The 17,419-nt window shown below is 37.8% G+C and overlaps 2 protein-coding genes across 2 annotated transcripts; both read left to right on the top strand.

The window, feature by feature from the left end:
* The first annotated feature begins 10,090 nt into the window (after positions 1 to 10,090).
* Positions 10,091 to 12,439, top strand: LOC125187618 (uncharacterized). The gene is made up of 4 exons (XM_048084241.2): positions 10,091 to 10,173; positions 10,263 to 10,439; positions 11,350 to 11,414; positions 12,116 to 12,439. The coding sequence occupies exons 2-4, from the start codon at positions 10,295 to 10,297 to the stop codon at positions 12,167 to 12,169; spliced, it is 264 nt and encodes an 87-aa protein (XP_047940198.1). The 5' UTR covers positions 10,091 to 10,173; positions 10,263 to 10,294; the 3' UTR covers positions 12,170 to 12,439.
* A 602-nt stretch (positions 12,440 to 13,041) lies between these two features.
* On the top strand, positions 13,042 to 16,456 carry LOC125186913 (3beta-hydroxysteroid-dehydrogenase/decarboxylase). The gene is made up of 10 exons (XM_048083402.2): positions 13,042 to 13,389; positions 13,630 to 13,719; positions 13,813 to 13,946; positions 14,174 to 14,344; positions 14,675 to 14,800; positions 14,916 to 14,995; positions 15,209 to 15,407; positions 15,513 to 15,591; positions 16,045 to 16,129; positions 16,252 to 16,456. The coding sequence occupies exons 1-10, from the start codon at positions 13,158 to 13,160 to the stop codon at positions 16,265 to 16,267; spliced, it is 1,212 nt and encodes a 403-aa protein (XP_047939359.1). The 5' UTR covers positions 13,042 to 13,157; the 3' UTR covers positions 16,268 to 16,456.
* Positions 16,457 to 17,419: the final 963 nt, after the last annotated feature.

The following is a 17,419-nucleotide window of genomic DNA, read 5'->3' as shown; positions in this document are numbered from 1 at the left end:
GAAGTCCTAGTGGAAGTTCTAGTGGGAAGTCCGCCACCGGAGATGCTCTTATCACAATTACTTTGGATTGTAAATATTAAACGGTTTATAAATGTAACGTAATTCCATTTCGAGAAATCACACTTGGTATAGTCTGGTATAGGATTGGTGATGCTGATCATTATCAGTGAGTCCATAGAGTTTAAATTTCACAATATTCTTTTGTTATAGGCAATACAATAGAAATTTGATTTCTTTTTTTATTCATTTATTTAAAATTATAGAGAAAATGAATAAATAAACCTAATTTCTTAATTAATTTGTATAATTAATGATGTCAATAATATTTAAAACAAAACAAATAGTGATTATAAGGACTAAATTAAACTTAATTCATGGACCTCTGAGAGCCCGCGCAACTCCACCTTCGACCCCATTAAGTTCCGGGATCCCACCGTAATCCTTCGGGCCCTGCTGAAATGGAAGATAGAGATTAAAGAAGGGACGAATAGACTGGACTACTAGAGATGGAAAGAAAAAGATAAGATCATAGAGGGCAAAGATTTCAAACGTCATATTTTCAAGGGAAAGACATTCTAAATCTATATTCAACAGCTTTGTTGATTAAGTTATCTAAATACTTGGGACTACTTTGTTGAGTCCTATGTGATGGGAAGGCTTATTTAGCTAAGATAGTTACATGTTAATTAAATATAATTATCTTCATATTTTTTATTTTATTTACGATAATTTCATTTTATTTTTATTTTAATTTATTTACTATTTTTTCTAGATAATTGATAACATGAATGTGATTAGTTAAAAACATAATATAAAACTAATTATTTAAGTTAGAAAATAAACTATTTAAATTATAATACTACTATATTTTTAAGAATAATTATTTAGATATTATATTCATTAATATTTGTATGAATTATCCTACAAGTTAAATTCCTCGACTCTATGTATTTTTTGTAATCAGCCTACACAAAACACTAGTATTTTGTAATAGTATTATATATGAGTGTATTATTTTCGTCTATTTAAACTGTGCAACTATTAATTTTGTTATGAATTTATTTACCTTTGCTTTTTGATGAATGTTTTTTAACCAACGATAGTTTTTAACTACAAATAAAGCGACCTTGTGGATTTTCACCGACCAAGTGGATATAATATGTCCACGTGGCGACACAGGACCATGTTACGGCACTCTACCCGTGTTTGCCACGTGCTGGCAAGTGTAAATGTTTTTTTATGTCTTCATTTCTGAATACAACTAACATTAGTGGTCAAATAACACAATTACTATGGATTTGTAATTAAAACGATTTATAAATAACACAATTCCATTTTTGTTGCAGTTTTATTGAAAAAAAGTCCAATATCTCGGAGCATTGAGGAATGAAACACAATTCCATCTTTTTTATAGTAAGTTTTATCAAGAAAAGTCAAATATCTCAAAATATTGTTGACCACACTCATTTTTTAAAACGATTCAAGAAATCAAACTTAGGACATTAAACTGCATGGGTGATTGGGTGTTGTGTATGATGGCTTTTTAATTTGGGTTTAGGCTACATGAGATTGCTTAAATGTAAGGATAGCCCATTTTTCTAGTATGATAAATTGGTTTTAAAAAATACTTCTATTTATTATAGATATTATTAATAATATTAATGTTTTTAAAATAATTATCTTAATATTATAATTATTATTTTTTATGTATTGTATCTGACCTTTCTATTTATATTTTCTGGGTCTGCCATTGCTCACTACTGTAGTGGTTTGAGACATTTCGATAATAAAAAAGTTTGAAAAAAAGTTTCATTGCGTATATTGAGCTTTTGTTGATCCGTGTAAATGGCCGTAGTTTAATTTGATTATGTAGGAAGGTAAAGCTAGCTAAACTTGTTAGTACATGGTTTCATAATAGCATACGTATATATAGTGGATCCCAATTGATAACGTACGTACTAGACAACTAACAATATTGGCTACAATCAAATCAACAAACCAAATTGTTTATCAATTAAGATTGATTTTACTTAATTACGGTAATATATCATCTGATGCAAGATGAATGATAGAGTATATCTACGTAATATCCTCGTATCTCTATTATTGATTTAACATATTTTTCTTATTTCTTGTTCGATAAGTTATGATTATTTTCTTGTGGATTAAGTTATAATACTTCTATTATAAATAGGAGACATTGTCATCCTATTCAATCAATCAATATATCATAATTATCTTATTTTTATCGTCTTTTTCATTCCTGCAATTTATTTTCTTGCTCAAAACCCTAGTTGAACGATAATTGGCTGCTCGACGGGATTCTCCCCGCGAACGAACCAATATCTTCTCGGCGATCTCTCGCAGTTATCCCCCGATATGAGTTTACTCGTAACATGTGGTGCTTTCATCAGATCTCTTCCTCCGTATTTCTGCCATCATGTCATTCACCTACACCGACTACCACCATCGCCAATTCGACAGACAGTTCTCCTTGCCACTGCCCATGCCAAGCCCCACATCGTGTTGGTACCCCCCAGATACAAGACGTGCAATTTGGATACTCCTATCCAGATCTGGCGTTCTCGATTCTAGTGCTACCCTTTAGGAGAATAGTGTAGATATTATAGGAGAATAATATCGATATTATAAAACTCTCTAGAACTTAGTAGAAATATCTAGATATTTTTAGTAGAATGCCTATAAATATAGCATAGTTGTACTATTTTCATAAGTTGAATAAGTTGAAAAGTTTGGAAAATAGAGTGTTCCTTTGTTTTCCCATATCACCAACCTCTCTTAAATCATTTCCCATATATTCCACCCATTCTCTTCTCAAATATTTCCTCCAAACAAAATTACTACTCCAACATATATCTTTTATATTCCAATAGGCACGTCACTGCAATTATAGAAAAGTGGACTCTCCTCTCAAATATTTCCTCCAAACAAAATTACTACTCCAACATATATCTTTTATATTCCAACAGGCACATCACTGCAATTATCTGCAAAATTGGATTGCACTTAAATGGGAATCTACATACAGCTCTAAAAGTCTTCTCATTTCAAAGAGCTTTTGCAAGCTCGAGTTCAAACGTGACCTGAAGTTGAGAAACTTGCTACGGGCCAGGGACGAATCAACAGTGGAAAAAGACGGTCTTTCTGTTCCGACCATGGACAATAAGGCATGATATTTGACATGGTCTTGAAGAAGTCGCGTGACTATTTGATGTTGATGGGGGATGGATGGTCGGAGCTCGTTCAACTCAATATGGTTGAAATGAGAAGTGTTTTTCAAATCTATACTTATAGGGAAGGCTGTTTGTTGAAATTTGGTAATTTTTTTAAGATACTAAGATGTCGTTCTTAAGATACAAGAATGATGTAATTTAAATACATTCTTGGAACAAAAGTACATTCTGGTTACTTCATATCATATCAAAATGCTTAGTCTTCTTATCACTACGTTCTGGTTACTGCAATAAAGTAAGTATTGTTGGTATCGCATATCCGGTCAAAGGACTTTGACCAATAATACTTCCAACGAGACATTTAGTTTTATGAAATTAAATGATATAGCATCGAGCCGCGAGCCTCGAGCCCGAGCTCATGCTCGTGCCCTTGGACTTGGATCTTGACAATTGGTCTTTGGGTGGTCTTTGGACTGTTCTTTGGGCCTGGTCATGTGGCTCAGTGCTTGGGTTCGACCCTAGGCTGGTCTTGTTCTTAGACCATCATCATTTCCACGTCAGCAAGCCAAGTGGGATGACACCTCATCAGTATGACGCGGTAAAGCCAACATGGCTGACACGTGATAAGTCCACGTCGTGAATGAACCTAGAGTCCTAGACAACCTCTCAAGCTTGTTAAGAAAGGAAAGATACCAAAGAATAATCTCAATTATACTCCACAATAATACTCCAAGAATAGAGTAGAATAATTGATATTTGATTGATATTATACCATACTTACACTTGTATGAACCCTATATAAAGGGCTAGTCTCTGCAGTAATAAAAATCATCAAATTATCAATCTCATTATTCCTCTCATTATCTCTCTATTCCTAAACCATGTCTAATACACCATTCAAGATGGTATCAGAGCAGGGGTGAGACTCAGAGTAGTCTCATCACTGTCTCGGACCAACCTCGAACCTTTTAACCAAAACCTGGCAGATTCTGCAAAAAACCAAAAATGTCAGACAACGATGAACCACCAAAACCAACGGAAACAGAGCAATTTGCTCGAATGTTTGCCGAATTTATGCGTGTGAATATCGCACAAAATCAGAACCAAACAATACCCACCAAAACTCCAGATCCAACACCAGAAACTTACAAGATCGATTCTTCACCATTAGTTATTGCAGAGAAACTAAATGGTGACAATTACCCTATGTGGTCCATCCTCATGAAAGCGGCAATCAGTGGGAGGGGGATGAATTCTCACATCACTGGAGTCCTATCCCCCCAGCAAAGACTGACCAAGCATTCGGAAAATGGCAGCATGCGGATCATTGTGTGTTCACCTGGATGGCCCAGAATGTGGAGCAGAGGCTGGTGAGTCGATTGACTCAATACCCGACGGCTAGAGATATATGGGCTAGCCTAGAAGTCACTTACGCCAGCGGGAGTGATAAAATCGAAGTTTTCGACCTGTACGCAAAAGGAATCACATTAAAACAGAGGGAGGAACCACTGGAGGAATTATGGACCAAATTGAATGATATATGGATCTCCATAGATCGAAGACATCCAAACCCGATGAAATACGCAGAGGATATCGATATATACAACACTGAGAAACAAGAACAAAGGTTGTTTCAATTACTGGTGGCCTTGAATAACAAATATGAAAGCATCAAGAAGGAGATTCTAAGGATGGAACCACTTCCCTCTGCAGATGCTGCATACGACATCCTCCAACGAGAAGATGTCCGATCAAGCGTTCTCCAGACGGAGGACTCTGGCGCCCAAGGAGTTGGAGCAGGCTTAGCCGTGACTCACCAATGGCAACACCAGGCGGCTCATCGGAGCCATCCGCAACGGAATGGCGGCAACGGTGGTGGATGGAATAGACGGACCGAAGAAGATAAATCGAAGCTCGCCTGTTCCCATTGCGGGAAGAAGAAGCACACCCGCGAAACCTGCTTCGAACTCCATGGATACCCGGAGTGGTGGCAAGAGAGAAAAGCCAAACCACCACAGACATCTTTCAAAGGGAGTGGTCGAGCGGCAGCGGTAGTAGGCGGAGGAGAACCCGCATCAGTCACCGCCATCAGGAGCAACGCCGGAGTCGCTAACAACCGAGGCAGCAACTCGGGAATGGAGCCCACGGTAGTCGGCGTAGCATCAGTCGCGAGAGGAGGAGGCGGCGCCGCTTCTCCAGATGAAGGAAGGAGTGAAATCGGGAGTGAAATGGAGGCACCTAATTTGGGAGGTAAATCAGGGTTTGAGAATTTATTCTCAAACCCTTGTTCTTTCTCACTACCATATAAAGACCCCCCAGACCCTGGATTATTACAAAGTGAACCCCAAAAATTGCAAATCCAGCCCCATACTCCTAAAAATCCCAAAAAGGACACCATACAGTCGAAATTCACTAAAAATACCCCTAAAGTTGGTAAAATTTTCGAAACAGCCCCATTACTTTGTGAGAACCAATTTCAAATACTCGAAAATTTGCCTACTTCATATGCCTTGGCCGTTTCCTCTGAAAGTAAAAATGATTAATGGATTTTTTACTGCGGAGCCACCGACACTATCACTTATGATATTTCCGATATATCCAATATGCATAGGGCACCAAAAAGCCATATCCAAACTGCTAGTGGAGAATTTACCTCTGTTGAAGGAGCAGGAAATGTCAGAATTTCATCTGCTCTGACGTTATCCAATTGTTTATATGTTCCTTCCATGTCGCATAAATTGTTGTCAATCAGTCTTGTGACAAAAGAATTAAATTGTACTCTGCTGATGCAACCAAACTTCTGTTTATTACAGGATATCAGGACAAGGGGAAATTATTGGACGTGGCACTAAGCGGGACGGGCTGTATTATGTGGACGAAATAGCGCAACAAGGAACCGCTTTGCTAACTCATGGAACTAATGACAGAGAAGCTTGGCTCTGCCATCGTCGTTTGGGGAATCCCTCCACGGGTTATCTAAAAATCCTCTTTCCTAAATTTAGTCAAGATATGTATTGTGAAACATGTGTGTGCCAAAAGCCATAGACATTCCTATAAATCAAATAATACCCGTGTTGATTCTCTTTTTTCACTAGTTCATTCTGATGTGTGGGGTCCTTCTCCAACTTTGGGGGGGCAAGGGTTCAAATACTTTCTTCTTTTTATAGATGATTGCACTCGTATGACATGGGTCTACTTTATGAAACAAAAAAATGAGGTTTTTGAACATTTTAGTCACTTTCATGCACTAGTTCAAACCCAATTCCAGAAAAACATAAAGATCCTTCCCTCCGACAATGGGGGGGGAGGGGGGGGGGGGGGGGGGGAAATTTGTCAACTCAAAAATGAAAACCTTTTGTCATGATAAAGGTCTAGTTCACCAAACTACATGCTCATACACCCCAGAACAAAATGGTGTGTCGGAAAGGAAGAACCGTACTCTCCTAGAAATGGCTCGGGCCATGCTTATTGAATCCAACAGCCCTAGACACTTTTGGCCCGAAGCTATCGTCGCATCAGTATATCTAACAAATCGTTTACCCTCTAGTACCCTAGACCTCCAAACACCCCTGGAAGTCCTCTCGACATTAGCCCAAATACCATTGCCTTTGACCCTCCAACCTCGAGTATTCGGATGCTCAGTATTTGTCCATATACCAAAACATGAGCGAACTAAACTCTCTCCATGCGCCATAAAATGTGTCTTCGTGGATTATGGAAATTCACAAAAGGGGTATAGGTGCTTCGACCCTAAAACCAATCGCATGTTCACAACCATAAACTGTGACTTTCTTGAAACATACTACTTCTTTAACCACCTTAGCGGTCAGGGGAGAGTCATAGTGACCCACTAAGCCGGTTACCAGCCACAGGTCAGACAAATCCAAGCCCACCAGCACGTGCCTCTAAAGAAATACAGCCTGCATCAAACAGTGGCACTGTCCAAGAAGATCCCCTACTGGTATCCACTGTAAGTGCTTCTGATATTTCTCCCGTACATGTCGACGCTTGCAATATTGATATTCCTGGTGAGACTGACCCTGAGACAGATATTGAGCCCGATTCGGAAGAACAAAATGAATCAGTGATTTGCGACTTACTGGAAGAACAGATTAGTGAAGGAATTGGAGGATATAGACTGCCACTGAGACCCAATAGAGGAGTCCCGCCAAAAAGATATAGCCCCGAGATCACTGGCAGAAAAGCCAAGTACTCCATTGTAAACTTGGCCAAAGGGCAACTCTCGGAGATGGCCCACGCTTTTGAGGCCGCCTTATACGAAGAGGAGGAGATTCCTTGTACTGTGGAAGAAGTTTGGAGACACAAACATTGGCGAGAGGCAATGCTAAAGGAAATGGGGGCCTTAGAAAGAAACGACACATGGGAGAAATGCAAAATACCAGATGGAAAACGGGCAGTTGGATGCAAGTGGGTATTCACTATCAAACGACGGCCAGATGGGTCTATCGAGAGATACAAAGCACGACTGGTTGCAAAAGGCTACACGCAGACTTATGGAGTTGATTATGATGAAACTCTCTCCAGTGGCAAAAATGAACACCATTCGAGTGTTACTCTCAATCGCTGCAAATAGGAACTGGTCACTCCACCAATTTGATGTAACGAACGCATTCCTACATGGGGAACTGAAACGAGAAGTATACATGGAAGCACCCCCGGGATTCTCTGAGGGGTTTGAAACGGGAGAAGGGTGTCGGCTGAAGAAGACTCTCTATGGACTCAAACAGTCACCAAGGGTCTGGTTTGGGAGATTCAAAGAAGCCATGACCAAGTATGGGTTCCGGCAGAGTAACTCAGATCATACTTTGTTCCTGAAAAAGAGAGACGAAAGAAATAGAAAGGCTAAAAGGGAGCTTATTTCAGGAATTCGAGATGAAAGACTTGGGAAATCTTAAATATTTCTTGGGAATAGAAGTGATGCGCTCTGAGGGAGGAATTTTTTTGAAACAGAAGAAGTATATCTTGAATATTCTGGCTGAGACGGGTCTGATAGATTGCAAACCCACCGATACACCAATTCTAGTGAACCACGGATTGCAGATCTCTGAAGAAGCTGAACTAGCAGATCAAGGCAAGTACCAACGCCTAGTGGGGAAACTCATCTATCTCGCTTACACTAGACCAGATATAGCTTATGCTGTGGGAATAGTGAGTCAATTCATGCATCGACCACAAAAAGATCACTATGAAACTGCATTAAGGATTGTGCGGTATCTCAAGGGAACTGCCGGACATGGAATAATGTTCAGAAAGAACGAACACCGAGGTGTGTATGAGTTAACTGATGCAGATTGGGCAAGTAACCCAGTCGATCGAAAATCAACGGCGGGATACTTCACATTCGTTGAAGGTAATCTGGTAACATGGAAGAGTAAGAAACAAAAGGTGGTGGCACTATCAAGTGCAGAAGCTGAATTCCGAGGGATAAGAAGTGGATTAATGGAGATCATATGGCTACGAAGGCTGATGGGTGAAATTGGGCTTGTACAAGACAAGAGTCAACTATATTGTGAAAACAAGGCAACAATTTGTATATCTGAGAACTCAGTACAGCATGATAGAACGAAGCATGTTGAAGTTGACAGACACTTCATCAAAGAGAAGTTAGAAAGTGGAGTTGTGGAGTTACCATTCGTCCGATCCAAAGATCAGCTGGCAGATATTCTCACTAAAGTCGTCAACTCAAGAAGTCTCACGAACATACTAGGCAAGTTGAGTTTTGGAAATCCCACTATTCAACTTGGGGGGGGAGTGTTAAGAAAGGAAAGATACCAAAGAATAATCCCAATTATACTCCACAATAATACTCCAAGAATAGAGTAGAATAATTGATATTTGATTGATATTATACCATACTTACACTTGTATATAAAGGGCTAGTCTCTGCAGTAATAAAAATCATCAAATTATCAATCTCATTATTCCTCTCATTATTTCTCTATTCATAAACCATGTCTAATACACCATTCAAGAAAGCTCTCATAACGGCTTGTAACGCCTTGTAACGGTCGGCGATTACAACCCGCAATGATGAAAACCATCATGGCTGTTGAACCCTGCAGTGGACTGAGCCTATTTACCATTCCATGCATTCTACCCACAAATTCACAAGCATTCTGCATCATAAGCTTTCTCCCTCTCTTGTATTGTTTTTTTCTGTCGAAAGCTCTGCCCTCTCCTCCATTCAATTCGCCGCTCTGCTGGTAGCGGTACTGCTTCACCATAGACTTATCCGTTTTATCTTTGGGGCCGAAACGCCAGCACTATCGGGGGTAATTTGCGGTTATTTGTTTCGATATTTCCATTGTAATCTCGTTTCAATTTCACATTCTACATTTCTTCTTTTAGGGTGCATTACACCTGATTATCTCTTGTAATCCAAAAACCAAAAGTATTATAAAAAACAAGATAAAAATGAAATCTTGAAACTTGAAAAGTGATGTGATCGGTTTGGTCCATGGATTGGATTTTTCTGTCGTTTTCAGTGGCAAAAAGTTCTTAAGAGCTAATTCAGATGGATTTTCTTCATGTCGCCACCGCAGCCATAAATTGAGCTGTTCTTTATTTTCACCTTCTTGGGTGTTTTTTGTTGCCTTTTTCACCTGTTGTTCAATATTCCCACCGTTCCATAAAAATGTCACAATTTCCTTTTTAGCTTGTTCCATAAATATCACATTTCTTTTTACAAAATTTTTTTTCTCTAACATGAATATAGAAATTGTATTTTCTCTTTTCATTTAACCCATAAAATAAAACCTCCTAAAATTTTGTGGCGTATAGAGTATTGTAAGCGTGTTTGCTTCCTTCGTCTGCTAATTAAATGGAGTATGAAAATCAATTAAGGCCCAATAAGCATAGGTGAAGCGATAAAAGCCCATGAGGCCCAATACACACACATTTATTTCTCAGCTCACAGTAGTGGTGTGGCGTCGTCGTCGACGTCGTCTTTGAGCTCAGAGTAAAATTTGTCTCAGATTTTCACTACAATTCTTAGTTAATGCTCCGTAATCTGTAGTTAATTCTTCCAAATTTTGTTTACTGATGCAGAAATTCGACGCTAGGAAGCTGAAAATTGAAAAATGGCGCTAGGGTTAATATTGGGGATTGGGAGGGCGTTCCGGAAGAAGCGAGCATCGTCGCTCGATATTTTGACGTCGAAGAGGAGCCCCAAGGGCTATTACAAGGGCAAAAATTGCAAGCCTACCGGTTTCCACACTCGAAAAGGTCAGCTTCTTTGAGGATTTCATATTTTCTAGGGCTGAATTCCGCGTTTGTAGTTTGAATGTATGTAGAGAATCACACTGGTAACAGTGTTTGGTAGATTATGCCTAATTTCTAGGGCTTGGAGAATACACTGGGACAGTGGCTGCATTTGCTGATGTGAAAATGTGTGTGATTGTGTGAAATTGGGAATGAATGGTGATATCAATGCCTTGTTTTTGGTGTTTTGATTGTGTTTGATTTGGATGGGAATGGTAAGCTGTTATGGCTTATTGTTCATGTGTGTGTAATTGTGTGAAACTGCAAATGGATGGTGATATCAAATGCCTTGTTTTTGGTGTTGTGATTGTGTTTGATTTGGATGGTATTGGTAAGCTGTTATAGCTTCTTGGTCATGTGTGTTTGCTGAAGGAGATGCAAAGCTGAACTCAGGCTCACTGTATATATTCTCCAAACATAAAAGTGGCCTCTGTATATTTTTTAGCTGATTCGACGTGTAGCCAGATGCATAGCACATCCTAGGCTTATGCTGAATGACCAGATATCGTGTTAAGCTAAAGTAACTGGTGGGACTAGCTATGCTGGTTATTTTCATTTTAGACATAATGAAGAGTTCAGACTGTTTGATTGGTCATGAACTGAGAGGGTTCTGGAGATATAAAAATACAACCAGTATTCGGGTCTCAGGACGTGTTTGTAATGTATGGATAGTTTAGTAACTATGGGAATTAATAAACGGGTATTGCATCTTTAGAGCAACAGTTATTCGACATGTAGTGAACTTGTATTCTTAACCGGATTACATTCAAAAGTACAATAAATGTTGGATTCTCTGGGCTCTGTTTCTTGTCAAGCAAGTTAAAGCTTCAAGAGCCTATCTGAGCAAAAAATCTGGTTTGGTATTTGCATGCAGGTGGTTATGTTGTGGTTCCTGAAAAGTTGCCAAACTATGTGGTGCCAGATTTGACGGGATTCAAGGTAAAGAAATCGATTTAAGGTTTATCTAAAATATAAAAATTTTGTGATTGCAACTCACATGCATGCTACTTTATATCTGCTGAAAGTGCTGGACTTTAATATATTCACTTGTAACCGACTAATCCTTTTAAGTACGCTTAGTCTAATTTGAGGTGACTGTATTTGATAACTTGTAATTTTATGAGCTACCTGCAATTGATGGGGCAATAGCTCTATCCATTCATACGTAAATTACCCAAACGAAGACTATTGTTTCCTGATATTCAGGTAGATTAATCCAGGTGATTTCATCGAGTAATTAGTTTAGTTGCCAAACTAGCAAGGTACATATACCTACCTGTAGGCAGCTATATACATTCAACATAGAAATAATTGAAAAGATAGTAAATTACATGTAGCATTGGTGAAATTAGGTTCTTGAAAATGATCGATTGATCGCACTTCAACTTTTAGTTGCCTGAACTATGTAGAACTAGAAAAAATAGTCAGCAAGCCATAAGGTTGGGCCTTCTTCGAATTTAAGCTCTGGTATAAAAATGTATTCTTATACTATATGCTAAAAATAGCTATCATGTTTGTGCTTGGTCTCATCATTTAGTTTGGTAATAGATGAGATTGACAACCAATCAAGCTCCAACTTTGAATTAGCATATACTAGTAGTTTATTTTTTCTCATGTGCCTGTTTTCCTCTTGTTCTCAGCTAAAGCCATACGTATCTCAGTGCGCTGTAGAAGCTTCCGGGTCATCTAAATGAACACGCCTGGCTTCGCCTCTTTCCAGCGCTGCTGCTCAGACTGATATGTTTAAACTCATAACTGAAAGAACATCTGTTTTATGTTTTACTCCCTATAAAATTATACCTTTCTGATTTGAATTGTAATGGTGATAATTTTATTTCAGATAGTACTACTTTCATGAGTTTAGTTATAGTTAGGCTTATTGTGGCCCATTTAGGTGATGTTTCGGAACTGATATCCACATTCAAATAGTACTAATAAAAATGAAACATTTTTCTTCTCTCTTACTTTATTCTCTTTTTATTAACTCAAAAAATAACACTGCATAAAATCTCGTGCTGAAACCCAAATGTTGCATATTTATTGGGACGGAGGAAGTATAAATTTACATGTGGTTACATTATTATTTTTTTGGGCTATGGTTGAGTTTGTTTAGTCACGTCCGTGATATTTTATAAGATGTCATTAAATAAATTTTTGTAGAAAAATAACTAAAATAGTCGCATACAAAATCATGTAACCACCAATTATTTATTCTCTCCGTGAGCAATTGAGTGTTTAATGGTGGTATAAATTATAAATAAGTTGATGTATGGGATAGTAAATTGGGATATGTTTCTAAAAATGAAATGCACATATTTTTGTAAGACAGACGAAAATAGAAAATGCACTTATTTTTTTGAGATGGAGGAAGTATGAAGTATTCAATATTAAAATTTAAAGATATTCAAATTCATATCCAAAACTTATAAATTGTTAAAATTAAGGTTAAAACCTGTCTTTCATATAGTTATTATAGAATATATAAGTAAAATTAAATAATTAATAAGCATCATAGAAATTATCGAAAATATAAAATTTAAGTAGTTTTCTAATTCTAAAACACATGTGATTATTGTGATTTGCCACCAAAAGAATCTCCAACACTAATCTCCAACTCACATTTTTCTGTTTCAGTAATCGATCACTGAAACACTCTCAGATTAAAATCGGAGCTAAGCAACGATGGTCGCCGGAGAGAGGTGGTGCGTGGTGACCGGCGGGAGAGGCTTCGCGGCGAGGCACCTGGTGGTCATGCTCCTCAATCGCGGCGTTTATTCCGTGCGCATTTCCGATTTGGGGGCTTCCATCGCGCTCGACGCCGACGAGGAGAGCGGCGTCCTCGGAAGCGCTCTCAGCTCCGGCCGCGCGCACTACGTCGCCGCAGATCTCCGCGACAAATCTCAAGTGCTCGCAGGTTCGATTCTCTCCGATTCGATGCCGTAATTGAGTTATCGAGCTTCAATTTTTCGAAATGTGTGTGTGTATGTGTTGAATGCTGCAAATTGTGAAGTGTAGTAAATGTTAGTTAGTGAGATAGTTATTCCAGCTCCACTGGTTGATAGAGACGGCTATGATTTGACTTCCTTTTTTGTTTTCCTTTGGTGATTTTGGAGCTGATTTATCAGTTTTTCATGATTGTGACTGTGAATGGCAGCTTTCGATGGAGCTGAGGTTGTGTTTCACATGGCTGCTCCCGATTCATCGATCAATAACTATCAGCTGCAGTATTCTGTCAATGTACAAGGTTAAGGTTTATGGCAACTAGATCTGATAAGAGTGTGTGAGTGGATTGTGTTTGCGTTTATGTTCTTTGATAGAGTATAACTGCGATCTACAGGAACGCAGAACGTGATTGATGCATGTATTGAGCAGAAAGTGAAACGACTTATATATACAAGCTCCCCAAGCGTAGTTTTCGATGGAGTTCACGAAATAATTAATGGAGATGAATCATTACCTTATCCTTCGAAGGTATTGATGTGGTTTGGTTTCATTGTATTTGGATTGGATCTCTGTTTCACCAAATTTGAAATCCTGATTTTCTCTCTATTTCCTCATCCATTTTGTTGATTTGGGAAATAGGATTTGTTAGTATGATTGTACTTCTTTCGTACCTGAGACCTAGATTCTTAGTGTTCCTTTTAGCTAATTCATCATAACCTTCTTTATCTAACACCTCTTGTCCATTAATTTTTAAGCACAATGATTCGTACTCAGCCACAAAAGCTGAAGGAGAGCGCCTGGTTTTGAAGGCAAATGGGATGAGTGGACTACTAACGTGCTGCATTCGACCAAGCAGCATCTTTGGCCCTGGTGATAAGTTGCTTGTTCCATCTTTAATTGCTGCAGCAAGGGCTGGAAAATCTAAGGTAGTTACTTTAACTTTGCTCAACCTATCTTGTAACAAAAAGTTGCTTTGTTTCAAGTGAAGTTCTAATGTGGCTTTGTCCTTCAAAAAGAAAGGATATAAGTAACTTCCTAGATCTCCCGTGACATGGGGCTTCACATGGACTATGTTTGTTGACCTCTTTTATTGTTGTAATTTTCCTTGACTAAGCAGCGTTTGTAACATCGATTTCATGCTTGTTTTAATTTTAGTATTTTTCCCATGAAGCTGCAAAATCAGAATTGCCTTTAAAAATTGTATATTTGGTAAATTTTGATTACTTTTTTCCCTGATTGCTAATTTTGAGTGACAGTTCATCATCGGAGATGGAAGAAACATATATGATTTCACTTATGTTGAGAATGTGGCACACGCTCACGTTTGTGCTGAACAAGCTTTGGCATCGGAAAAGAGTATAGCAGAAAAAGCTGGTGGACAGGTAGGAACTTATAATATTGCAACACTAGGATGGTTGTATAATGTTGCAGGTTGAAATTGCCTGACCTGGACTAGTGGATGATTAACCGAGTTTCTCTTGAATATCTCACTTGCAGGCGTACTTCATTACTAATATGGAACGAATTAAATTTTGGGCATTCATGTCTTTCATCCTTGAAGGTTTAGGTTATGACAGGTACGTCTTCAATATTTAGAAGCCTTATGTATCATGGTTTTACCAACCCAAAACTTTCCTAGTTATCAGAGCATGAATGTAACTACCTTTGTACCTGCATCAATTGGCTTAAAGAAATTGTTCGTAATGTCTCAATCCCTTCAACAGGGTAGAGTTTGCTTTTAGACTTAAACAACAAATGTATCGTTATCTCTGACCTTTTGTAGTATGCAGGCCAAACATTAAGGTTCCAGCAGCTGTTGTGATGCCCATTGGACATATGGTGGAGTTAATTTATAAAATCTTAGCCCCTTATGGGATGAAGGTTCCACAGTTGACACCATCAAGAATCAGGCTCTTATCCCGCAGCAGAACTTTTGATTGTACAAAAGCAAATGATCTTCTTGGCTATATGCCTATTGTAACTCTCCAGGTCTAAACATGCTCCTCATTCTTCTTATTTCGTATACCTAAAAACACAATTTTAAAAGTTGATGTTTACCTTTTGATCAAACGGTGTGTGATGATACTATTGCAGGAGGGACTCAGAAGAACAATTGAAGCATACCCGCACTTGAGGGCCAATGCTAAAACAAAAACGGATGGAACATCGAAAGGTTAATTGCTATTCTCCAGGGGAAGAACCATTTATTTTTACTCTCCCATATAAAGTTTCTTATCTAATTGAATATAGATGTTCATTATCATGAGTTTATTTATTAGCAATGCATCGTTCTGAAGGACCATCATTGTAGTTTGAGGACATAGATTATGTTTGCATTGACATGCGTCCACAAATCACATGGGGGACTTGTTATAGCCTATGAAATGTTGAACACGCAAGGAGCAATTAACATTAGGCCATTTTTTTGCTCGGGTAACATGTGCAAAGAGACATGGACACTGAGCAGTAACCACACACCATCACAATAAGCCTAGCAACCTTTGGTGATCTTCGTCTAATGTTGGATTTCTTTGGAGGGCTAGAGACTCTTTGGATTCTTGAGATAATTATATACTTATATTTGGTATATATGCGATTTCACTAATGAAAATGGCTGCACCCACAGGTAGTAACAAGCAAATTCTCGCAGTAGTGCTGATCATAGCTGCATATTACTTCTTCTTTGTATGGGGCAAAGCATCCAACAAAACGTGAGCAATCCGGCCTTCTCTTCTCTATTGAAATTTCTAGTTCTTAGTAGTCGAAATTTCTCTTAAATGCATTCAAACGATTTGAAATCTCATTATTATGGAAAATCTCCTCGTGTTTTCAGGCCGGCTCACTTCTGATGTTCGAACGTGATGCAATAGTGAGTGTCGAAGAAAATTGTTGGATGAAATATTCATTGCTTGGGAGCTTCCTTTTTTTGTTTCTTGTGTTTATTTGCTTCCTAGTTAACTTGAAAAGTTGTTAACCCTAAATAGTACTCCCTCCGTCCCAATAAATATGAAACGTTTGCTTTTCGGCACAGTATTTTATGTAGTGTTGTTTTGTGAGTTAAAGAAGAGAGAGGAAAAAGTAGAGATAAAGCTATTTCTATTTTAAGAAACGTTTCATTTTTAATGGGACAATCCAAAAAGGAAAACGTTTCATTTCTAGTGGGACAGAGGGAATAATTGATTTTTGATATTGTATTTTCTTCGCCCAGTTTCCTTTTAGTTTGTTTGCTTTTAGTAGTTTATTTCATTTCTTTGTTTGTTCCTTTTAGTTTTATCTTCTTATAATAAAGGGTTCAAATTGCACTTAATTAGGAAGTTTAATTTAATTTTCTTAATTATTTATTCCAAATGGCACAACCTTTTTTTTATTCAAGTAAACTTAATAACCTAGTACTAGTATTTATCACATTATTCTGAAAGTTATTCCATGTGTTTTTAAATGGTAAATTATCAAATACTCTCTTCGTCCCAATTAAAAGTCACACTTTGACCTAGAATGAGTTTTAAGAAATGTAAAAAGAAGTTGATTGAAAAAGTTAGTGGAATGTGTGACCCATTTTTTTATATTGGTTTTATAATAAAATGTGAATGAATTGAGTTAGTGGAATGTGGGACCTATAGTAAAAATGAAATGCGACTCTTAATTGGAGACGGACCGAAATGAAAAAATGTGACTCTTAATCGGAGATGCAGGGAGTAAATCACAAAATATAGTTAAATTCTAATCCATCCTACACTTTAAAATCTGAAAAATACATTCCAATTTTGGCAAATTACATGCTGATGTGGCAACCACTTAAAACACATTAGGCTAAACTACATGATCTAATTAAATTCACATCAATCTAAATCTAGAGAATTCTTTATATTTTTTGATAAATTACTTGTCACTAATGTTTTTGATAAATTATTCCCATTATTGATATCAAATTTCAGATATTTACGCTATTTTGCATGCAATTAATGGGTGATCAATATTGCATCCAGATATCTTATTTTATA

The sequence above is a fragment of the Salvia hispanica genome, chromosome 5 (genome assembly GCF_029641045.1).
Source record: "Salvia hispanica isolate PSC_SH4W2 chromosome 5, Shi_PSC_v1, whole genome shotgun sequence".
Lineage (NCBI taxonomy): Eukaryota > Viridiplantae > Streptophyta > Magnoliopsida > Lamiales > Lamiaceae > Salvia > Salvia hispanica.
Note: the sequence above shows the minus strand (reverse complement) of the source record. Positions and strands in the feature narration are given on the sequence as shown.